General features: G+C 41.6%; 1 protein-coding gene across 2 annotated transcripts in view; it reads right to left on the bottom strand.

The window, feature by feature from the left end:
• Positions 1-1,453: 1,453 nt before the first annotated feature.
• The window catches only part of rapgef4a (Rap guanine nucleotide exchange factor 4a), a gene marked incomplete at both ends in the record, with an annotated part of 34,351 nt that continues 25,523 nt past the window's right edge, over positions 1,454-10,281 (bottom strand). The window contains 17 exons of one of the 2 annotated variants that reach the window (XM_080497557.1): positions 1,454-1,581; positions 1,692-1,746; positions 1,868-1,932; positions 2,075-2,162; positions 2,357-2,407; positions 2,968-3,058; positions 3,267-3,445; positions 3,678-3,803; positions 3,956-4,053; positions 4,898-5,044; positions 5,965-6,064; positions 6,137-6,167; positions 6,328-6,416; positions 7,101-7,229; positions 7,370-7,461; positions 7,824-7,909; positions 9,396-9,511. In XM_080497557.1, the coding sequence (XP_080353683.1) occupies positions 1,454-1,581; positions 1,692-1,746; positions 1,868-1,932; positions 2,075-2,162; positions 2,357-2,407; positions 2,968-3,058; positions 3,267-3,445; positions 3,678-3,803; positions 3,956-4,053; positions 4,898-5,044; positions 5,965-6,064; positions 6,137-6,167; positions 6,328-6,416; positions 7,101-7,229; positions 7,370-7,461; positions 7,824-7,909; positions 9,396-9,511 (1,671 nt within the window). The remainder of the gene's footprint in view (positions 1,582-1,691; positions 1,747-1,867; positions 1,933-2,074; positions 2,163-2,356; positions 2,408-2,967; positions 3,059-3,266; positions 3,446-3,677; positions 3,804-3,955; positions 4,054-4,897; positions 5,045-5,964; positions 6,065-6,136; positions 6,168-6,327; positions 6,417-7,100; positions 7,230-7,369; positions 7,462-7,823; positions 7,910-9,395; positions 9,512-10,281) is intronic. The other variant, XM_080497558.1, reaches the window with a different exon arrangement.

Below are 10,281 nucleotides of genomic sequence, written 5' to 3'. Positions count from 1 at the left end.
CTTCTCTGCAGATTCCACCGAGTCCAAACACAAACTTTCAGAAAACAGTCGGAGTTCCGGGAAACCTCATGTGACGTCTCCTCATTTCTCCACTCCCGCTCCGCAGAGCTTCGACCGGTTGTTGCGCAACTTGCAAGCAGATGTTGGCGGATGCCAACGCAATGCCGCCATCTGCTGGGCGCGCGCGGTATTACAGCTGGTGTGGAGTCAAAGAATTTCCATCTTTTAGCAACTTTGAATTGTATTTAAAGCATTTTCGAATTCGTTATTTATAGCCGCTATTTATATGTATCGAATGTATTCAATTCTACCAGTTACTTTTAAAATATTCCGAATAAAATGAACTTTCAGCCGATAAGCTTCACCATCCATCCATCCATCCATCCAGACTTCAATACAAAATACACCAGCAACAAAGAGTTGTAAACTGCTACACTGCAACCATGCCCCCCCCCCCCCATTTAGCTAACACATTACATATTTTATCATTTTGTTTACAATGAACTGTCCAGTATTATATCTTCGTAAAAACTAAATGAAATACTTTTCAATTTTTTTTTGCATTTTTAAATTCATATTCCTTGATGAAGATACTACATGAAGTCCAATATTTTGAGTAGTATTTTTGCCTTGTGAAGGTGACTAAAATATAAACATTGTAATATAGAGCAGCGATTAATTGCACATGTTATGAAGGTGTTTATAAAGACAGGCGCAGCTCAGCCGGTCAAACAGGAAGTTCCCCTGCTTGACTGACGGTTGCGCCTCCCATCAGCCAGGCATCTTGCATGGCAGCAATCCTCTTTGGTTTGTGGATCAGTGATACAGATCATACAAATAAATACATTCCTGCACACGAGTACATCTAAAATATTTAATATTTACAACACAAAAGGTTTTTTCAGACATTTACCATATGCCAGGCTTTCAAAGAGAACTGTGCTCACACGAATTAAAAAGTTAAACATTCATAAACCTCTGCATGCTGATGTCAAAATAAATATTTGTATACAATTCAAAACGCAAAGAAATATCACAAACTTAAATAGTATAAATACCGTTCAATACAAAAGATACGAAACAACTGGATACGAGGAAAAATGAGACCTTGCATTTTCAAAGCATCAGTGGAAATGATATGCAACAGCCAGATAAATGAGATCTCACTAGAATCTGTAATTCCTTCAATTGTTTGAGTAGGACATGGTGTGAAGCCGGCATGACAGTGATATGAGAGGTGCTTCACCCGCCAGCCAATGCTGTTGCTTAAATATCACAAATTACTGTAATAAAAGGCTTAACAAGTCAGGCAACGGCTCCTGAAACAATATCTCATTATCATCATTAGGTCCTCCATGTGATTGCTTGTGTTGAAGGAAATTCACACCAGCGTAAGCACTCGCCGCGCCACGACGCGGCGTCGGAGCAAAAACATTTCCGTCCCTGAGTGGTTTCAAGACCTGCGGGGTTCAAGGCCATGAGAGAGCTGAGTCAGCGTCCTTTGGTTGTCGATCACATTGAGCTGACGCACGTAGGTCCAAACATCTGGGTGGTTCTTGCTGGTCAGTGCTGAATCTGGACCTGATTATGTTGGACAGATGAGAAATGAAGCATCAGTCAGATTTGGCGTGTTGGTTGTTGTTTTTTTTAGATGTCATAGATGTGATATAAACAGATCAGCTGGAACTCACAGAATGCCTGACTCCTGCAGTATTTCACTATCTTCACTGTGTTAGCCATCATCCGCTGCAAGACAGAGAGAGATATGATCACCAATAAGTATCATCAATTAACTGAAAAATAATACTTAAAAAAATAAAAATAAACACCAACTGGTGGACGATAATCTGCTCCTGCAGAGCCTCACCATTTTCTCAAAATTGACCAAATTGTCAATAAATGTTTTGTTGCCCTCGTGAGTAAATGTCATGTCTGGAAAAAGAAAGAAAAACAAGAGATTGATGTTTTAAAAAAATGAGAGCAATTTGAGAGGTTTGGAGCAACAATTGTCGGATGCAGAGGCAAGATGACATTATATTAAAAATAAAGAGTCATCTGAGTAAATAGGTTTGACCTTTGATCAGCAGGGGCATGAAAGGAATGATGGGAGGCTCCAGTTTGGTCACTGTCAGTCGGTATGCTCGGTGGTTCCTGGACGGGTCCTGTGGAAACAGTCACACTGTCCTGAGATTCGTCGTCACCGCGTGAAAGGCATCAGTCACTATCCCGACACGTGGCAAAAGCCTCTGGACCCACAAGGATTCTGATCTACGTCTCCACGGGTCACTCCTGCAAGAGAGCAGAACCACGCAGAGCGGCAGGGATTCACTGTGTCAAAAGTATTGGTTCATCTTACCATCAAGTTTTCAAATTCTCCATAGATTTTCTTGAATTTGCTGGGAAGTTTCTGTGAAAAACAAAACAAAAAAACAAATGGCTTGGTTGACTTGGAACCGCAAGTTGTAACGCTTGCTTGAAATTTCTTCACAATATCATCAATTCTTAACGCTGAGGATTTCTTGAGATGTTCTTTTAAAGTTCAACCTATCTGGCAATTCTTATTTATACATTCTTCAGTTTTCATACATGTTATACAGAAGGTTTTGCACTAAAGCTATTTTCCTTTGCATTAACCTCAAACGACACTCACTATGAATTTGGTACTAAAAGTGCAGGTTTATAAAAACGAACTATTCAACTGTACATACATCTCATAAAATAAAAGCCTAACCCAAACCCTCAACCCATGATCACTCCTGCTGCTCCCTCTCTTTAAAAAGTTCAGATTTAACATATTATATTTGTTAAAATAAAAAAGAAGGCCACAAAGCTTTTCCTTGCTGTTTAAAGGGGTAAACAACTTTCCATTCGTGTAAGATTTATTGCCATGTGACGTTAAAAAGAAAATTATTCTACCAATTATCCTTATTTTGTGTGCGTAGTGTAGATTTGGTAGATAATACACACCTCCCAGGTTTGGTTGAGTCGGCACACAGCCGGGTTACTGAGCCCCATGATGATGGCAAAGAAGCCATTGAGATTCCTGTATTCCTTACAGCTTTTGGAAATCAGCAGTAAAGTTAGTGTCACACACACACACACACACACACAAACACACACACACACACACACACACACACACACACACACACACACACACACACACACACACACACACACACACACACACACACACACACACACACACACACACAGACACGCAGACAAAAGTGAAGAGAGAGAGCACTGAAACGAGATCGTCTTACTGGGCAGCGATCTTGATGAACTTCTTGAGGAGCTGCACTCTTTTGCTCAGCTGAGAACACAGGCAGATTTCCGTGACCACCCAGAACTGAATTTCATTGAACCTCCTCAGGAACAGGTCCAGGTTCACCGTGGTTTTCTTCACATATTGCCTTCCAAACGTGTGGTAGACGAGTTCAACCTGGACGACACGTGAGGAAAGCAAGTAATCAGAAGACGTCACAAAATTGTGAATTGTTTTATTTATTGCTTCGACGGATAAATGACTCTTTCTGTGGGAAGTCTGCAAATTGAGGTGACCCCCGAGAATTGACCCTTGGGTTGACCTGTCCCTGCCCTCGACGGGTGGGTTGCCAAGTTGCCCGGTTGCCACACAAGCTACAGCAGTTCTGATCACGTTGAGGCTACGATACCTCATGTACACAGTGGAAAAGCTCCCAGTCGTAAGAAGTCATGAGGTACGCCACATCCTTTGAGCTCATCAACTCGAAGCTGGCCAGAGAGCCCGAGGAGGGGCCTTCCTGCTCGGGTAGAGGCGTCTATAAAAAACACAGCAATATTGCAGTCTAATTAATATTTCAAAAATATGTCAGGATTAACAGCAGCTATTGATCGGCAACGATGCACTGAATCTGCTGGTGGTTAGAGATGATAAAGGAGCTGGTAGAGTTCTGAGAATATATTCACTAACCAGTGAATCCAACTGATCCCTGCGACAGGCAAACAGCCGCCCATTAATGCTGAGCGTGGAAAACACCGACACGTCGTTGGGCTTAAGGACGGCTTTCTCTGTAGGGTACGAAGGAACAAAATAAAAGTGCAGAATGCAAATTTATCTGGATATTTACATGGATTCACAACAGACTAAATAACAGAAGGCAAATGCAATCCAGTAGTTGATATTGTCTTTCGTGAAATCAGGGTTTTTTTTTAACTCTTAAAGAAGAAACATTCATGCAACAGTTAATACTGTAACTTTGAGCAAGTTCGCATATTAATGTTTTTTGTTGATATGTGATCAAGTATGATTTTTATGAGAGCAGGCTCACATATTCATCATTTGCAAATACTTTTTTTTACTGTTAAGTGACCAATTCAATATGACATTATTTAAAAAGAAGTTTACAATATAGTACTGTCTTTACTGGGGACTCTATCTGGGTTCTGCTCCAGCGACCCTATGCTGGATAAATGATCGACGAAGATGGACGGATGGTCCCCCGGGTGGACATACAGATGTTCTGTAATAATTGCCCCTGGCTAATAGAGCGACTTCAGCTTCATTCATTCATCTTCCGTTGTGAAAGTTCAGTATAAGATGCGGAAACTCTCATCAGCACTTTATGGCAACAGCGAGGAAACATCACTACAGCAAGAAGCAGCCGCCGGAATCAATCCTTGTCCCGATCGTTATGAGAAAATCTGATCGCGGCCTTTCCATAAGCCTCTTTAAAATGGATTTGTTCGGCACCTACTGCAGCGGCCATTCACAGTCAACACAGTCACCGCAACAGGCCGCTAATTTCCACACTAAATCAGCCAGGATGAATTAGTATAGCACGCTGCTCGGTGTAAACCCCCCCACTTGCTCTCTCCAATCGTTTGATTAACAAGTAGCTGCGGCTGCTCTCACCTCCTGCCGAACTGAGGTTGACCAGCAGCAGGTCCTCCGCCGACCCCAGCTTGTCGGCCACAGCACCGATGACCTCCCTGACGGAGGCCGCCACCGAGGCTCGGATGGTGGTGTAGGTGTGGTCGCAGCAGTAGACTTTAAACAGAACTGGAGGCATGAATCAGAGTAATTAAAGGAACTGTCAGCGGGGAGGAACGAAAGGAGTGGTGAAGCCGCACAGCAGAGTGCGAGACAACAAGGTTAATGTTTCTTTTAGGGCCCAGAGGTCAGGAGACACAATAGAACGTCTTGTAAACCCAGTTATTTTCCTACATTTTCTGTTCAATTAAATGCTGCTAGTTGTGTTTTGTGTATTGGCAACAGTGTTCTCCAATACATGGGACTTTCACTGTTGCGTGTTTTTGTCTTTGTGGTATTTGTCAAAGTTGAAAAAAATAATCAACCAGTTCAGTAAACGTGAAAATGTTAAATTAATACAAAATCACCTTTGTTATTTGCAGTATAGTTGCGAAAATAGGTCAAAAACAGCAGTGGGCATTTTGTGTGCCGTTCAACAGGAAGTGACTTCTTTCACATTGTCTCAGCTGTACTCAATTACATCTAAAAGTACTGCTGACAAAATAAACCATTTTAAAGTAAGAAAAAAAAATACACGTTTCAAAAAGTGTTGAAGCTAATAGTTAGCAGGCACAAATAGTTTCTTAAAGAAGATATAAACAGGGATAATGTGTTATATAAACAAATGTACTGGCTACAAAATGCAGATCAAAATTTGTGTAAATCAAAATAAGCAGAAATTGTCTGTTTAAGCATTTTCCATGTTTTCTCGAGTTTCTTGAGTTGCGGATGACGGGTTCAAATGTCTCTAAAAACAGGAGTGTAACTTAAACAGGACAGTGCTTTTTCCTGCTCTTTTAAAATGAACAATAGTATGACTCTGTGTCTGATGGACTTAAAATCAAGTTTTAAAAGGAGGAAAAGAGGCGAGACGGTGCAGCAGATATAGTATATAGTATATTGGTGGACAAATGTACACATAAGCATGTCGAAGCTCGTTCTTTACTCACTTTCATCATTGCTCTTGATCGGCTGACGTCTCTGAAGCTTCTCATCTCCCATACTGAACTGTCGCAGCAGAACTTTGTGCTGTGGCAGAATAACGCAGTCACATTTTCATGTTCATACAATGAAACCTGTGCAAAACCTTTAAACGTTGAGCAAAGAAGATCACCCGCGTACCTTTTTCTGTGAGGACTTTGCATCTTCGGCACTGACAAATCAAACATTAGAAGACAATAAATCAACTGGAGGGTTTATTAGTTTGATGAGTCATATATAAACATAAAGAAAAGCATTCAACACGACCATGATTATAGTGTTTGATTTTAGTTTTTCAATATTAAAACGTCAGTAATAAACCATGGACTTACTTGTGCTTTACCGTTCTCTCCAGCTCTGTAAGCTGATCCCTGAGGGCAGGAAGTGCTTTGGCATCATTAGACACGGCCATGAAAAACTCCTGCCAAACAACGCAGGCTTTGAGTACAGAAGTAGCACAGCCGGAGAAATAAACAAACAAAAATAGGCTCTATTTCAAAGTGTAATAATCTGGATTTCACCGGCAAGAACATAAAAAAAAATTCCCAGGAAGTACATGTAACATAAATCCTTGATTTCTCAAGCTCTGCACCACATTACATCAGGAGGTCATCAGGGCCATTGTTTATATTGGAGAAACGATGTCGTCATCAGCTCAAGACCAACAAACTGGACAGCTGTGCATATATTACCATGTTGCTGTAGACATTTGTTGTTTACATTGAACAGCTATTCAGACTCTAATGATGTATCTCACCCAGTTATTGTTAAGTTCAACGCTTATGTTGGTTTCTAGTTCTCCTTTCGGTTTTTCTGCCACATGGCTGTGTATTTATAGCGAAGGGATCCGCCTTTCTCCGACAGTGTAAATTGTCGAATAATGCAGCTCTGAGAGACATTTGATTTCTAATTATTCGGAAGTTTTAAATCCAGGTAAGTCAATATCACGGCTGCACTTTTCAAAAGACTTCCCAAAAAACCACAGCTACAAATAGCCTATACTTGAAACCTCGCCCGACGTCGACACTTTTTAAAACTGGAATGTTTTGGTGAAAAAGTCTGCATGACCCGTCCAGGATGTCCCCTGTCGTAGTTATCGGCTGACCTTAAGAAAAGCCAGGGAGGCGTCCTCCTGCTGCAGCTGATCTCCGTGTAAATCAGCCCACTGCATCACCAGGCGGATCACCCTGCGCTTGTTGTTCAGCGTGTAGTCCAGCATCTCCTGTTCGGAGCCCTGTGACGGCCGGGCGTGGTAGTTGCACGGCAGTTAAGGATCAACAGTGACACAATTACAACACAGCGGCCCAACCGAAATGTGCAAATCAGCTTTGCAGATTGGAAAAAGGGACATTTTATCACTCAGAGAAACGTAACGCTGGAAGGATATTGAGCGATGAGGACTGGACACAGCTGACTGTTGGGCATGAAGACACAGTGCGTGAGCACAAAGTCATCCAGAGCTGAGTCTGTGACAGAAACGAAGACAAACACCTGTCTTTTCGGTGTTGAAAAAAAAAACCCACATCAAACCGCGTCATCGGGCCTTGAAGCACATGGCCCTGTCGCTGTCACCTCGGCGGGCAAACAAAAACCATATGTATCCACGCGAGCACGAGTAATTAGATCAGCTCTGTGATGTGTGCCTAATTATAGGCGAGAACAAACGGGTCAGTGCAGTGGTGGAGGACACAGACAGTCGGAGAGAGTGGAGGAGAGAATAAATATGCTGGCGAGGTGAAAACCCCTTCACTTTGGATGATCATCATATTGATAGATGGCATTAGATGGCTCCAATCCGATAAACAGCACGTGGCTGGGTGAGCGGTACCTGACTCTGTGAATTGGGAATCCAACCGCATCATTTCGAGGAGATGCTCCAGAATCTTCTCCGGCGTCCCAGACATTATCTTGTATCTGGAACAACAGAGGACAAAAAAAAACACACCCTTCACTAATCAAGAAACACCGGCTCTTAGTGCTTAATGACACAGTTATGGCCCTCGACTGATTTATGTCACTTCAATATTCCTCTTTGATTGCTTCATTTGATAACAATCCTATTTACAATCAGCATTCTTGGCCAGCTGAGGATGAAGAGGAATCTGGGACAAGTGTCATAAGAGAAGCGCCCTCCCCACCCCAAAAAAAAAAAAAAAAAAAAAAATGACATGGGGGCATTTTCTGTGTGAAGGGGAATCAACACAATCCAGCCTCGGCTGGATAACAGCATGACAAGAGGGATCCACACCAGCAACGCCGTGTCTCCTCACTGTGTCCCCCACTCACTGGGGAGAACACAAGACTTGACACTCTCATGTGTGAGGAGTGGAGTTGATTAGAGGGCGACCCTGAACAAGTAATTGTGACTTGCCAGGCCTTCCTTTTCCCCTCGAGAAGCCGGGCCATCATTACCATTAATATGTCGCTCCATATTAGACCCGGGAGCAGTGACAGATGCCTCTATTAGGGTAACACTCATGGCTGCAGGGCGCAGGACTGCTGAGATGCTGCTGCAGCGCTTTTTCATCTGCAGGTCAGATGCTCTGATGCTGTTCACTTCGTTCAAAACCTGAAGTTTCAGGCTTTATTGTTGCATATTGTGTATGTGAATGGTAGTAAGAGTAGCAAAAAGGACGTGCACAAATATACACCAGTTTTAAAATAGTCATATGTGTCACAACCTTTTTAATACCTTTAAAAAAAAAAAAGTTTTTAACACTGAATATGGCTGTAGTGATTATTAAAAGATAGTGTGGTTCAAAAACACCAAAGGATAAACTAAAGGTGGATTAATCAAATCAATCAAATAAATAAATAAATACATACATACATACATATTATTTCTTCTAATCTGGGTAACATTTACTTTTGTATTTGCTTTTTAGGAACATGTTACCAAAAAAAACCCAAAACAAAATACAAACCAACCGGCAGATTCCTAAAATTGGCCACCACGAAATGATGAGGTACAAACAAATGTTTGTAAAAGTTTTTGGGCGTCTCTGCTCCATATGAAGCAACAACATTCTTGTCGGCACCGCAAGCAGATGGAAGAGGATGAAGTTGGGATTCTGTACTGTTGTTCACTCTCTCTGGCCATTAAACTGTTGTAGCTAAATCCACTGAGCTCAGCTGGTTTGGACCATTGTCCAAGAGGGATAGAGAAAAGCTTGTTATCCCACAATCTTAGTCGAAGAAAAGAAAATATCGAACTTTATTTTTAATAAACCTGGGTTTTATTTGTTTCAAGGGTTTAAATGTTCAGGGGTGCTGAAGTTAGCACGGTGGCTGAGCCTGAACTGTTGATTGAAGATGGACTGCAGGTTGCAAGTTTAAAGACTCGCCAGACAGAGCCAACGTATGATGTGTTGAGCGTGAGCGATGTGCCGGGGGTGTTTACTTGTAATTGGAGGCCGAGGATCCTTGGACAGACGTTCGGCTGCTGCTCAGACTTTTCTCTAACACCAAAACATCCTGACCGTGTTCCTTCAGGCGCACAGTGTTGGCCTCCACGTCCTTCAGAAAAAAAGGTACATGAATGCACAACCTTTCAATGTTTATATAAAGACACAAGCTGTACTGTACATGAACACTGTGTGATTTAGCAAGGCATCGACACACTATGGAAAAGCTGCGATTATGTTCACGAAACACTAAAAGTTCTGTGAATTTTCACTGTGGTTTTGACAACTCCGTGGAAATGGCGTGTAAAGACTAAGTTTATATCGTGTGTGATTTATTAAGACTATTTAGGAGCACTTTCAAAATAGGAGATAATAGTTTGTGAAAAAAATATATCATTGTCACAAAATAACAGATGAGCATTTTGATCTTCAGTAGTACGTCATGTCAAACTTTGTTGAAACCAATTCAAATGAATGTGAAATCATAGTGAACATGTGAATGTACTCTATAACCTTGTGTAAGACGACCAATTTTGTTAGAGGGAGAGAGATTTGAGCGTTACATGTTGAAAACCATATTCTGTTATTGCACTGTCCAAAAAATAGGTGTCTTCCTTATAAATTCTACAGACTTTTTAAAGCATCACTATTACATATTTATTCCAAAATAATCTCTGATGCTGTAGTCTGCTTCAAGAAAGGAGTTTATGAGGCGATCTTTGCTAACTATATAGAAGTAACTACCTGGCTTGCATTCACAGTTAAACAACAATCAGAAAAACTATTCAGAATCAACACACATATTTAGTGGAGTGACTAAACTAATGGCAGAGTGCCGATGTTACAGACTCAAAAGACACACCGAGTCTCTCTCATGGTTGC

This window comes from Blennius ocellaris (genome assembly GCF_963422515.1).
Source record: "Blennius ocellaris genome assembly, chromosome: 6".
NCBI lineage: Eukaryota > Metazoa > Chordata > Actinopteri > Blenniiformes > Blenniidae > Blennius > Blennius ocellaris.
The sequence above is the reverse complement of the archived record's forward strand: the minus strand, read 5'-3'. Positions and strand labels throughout refer to the sequence as shown.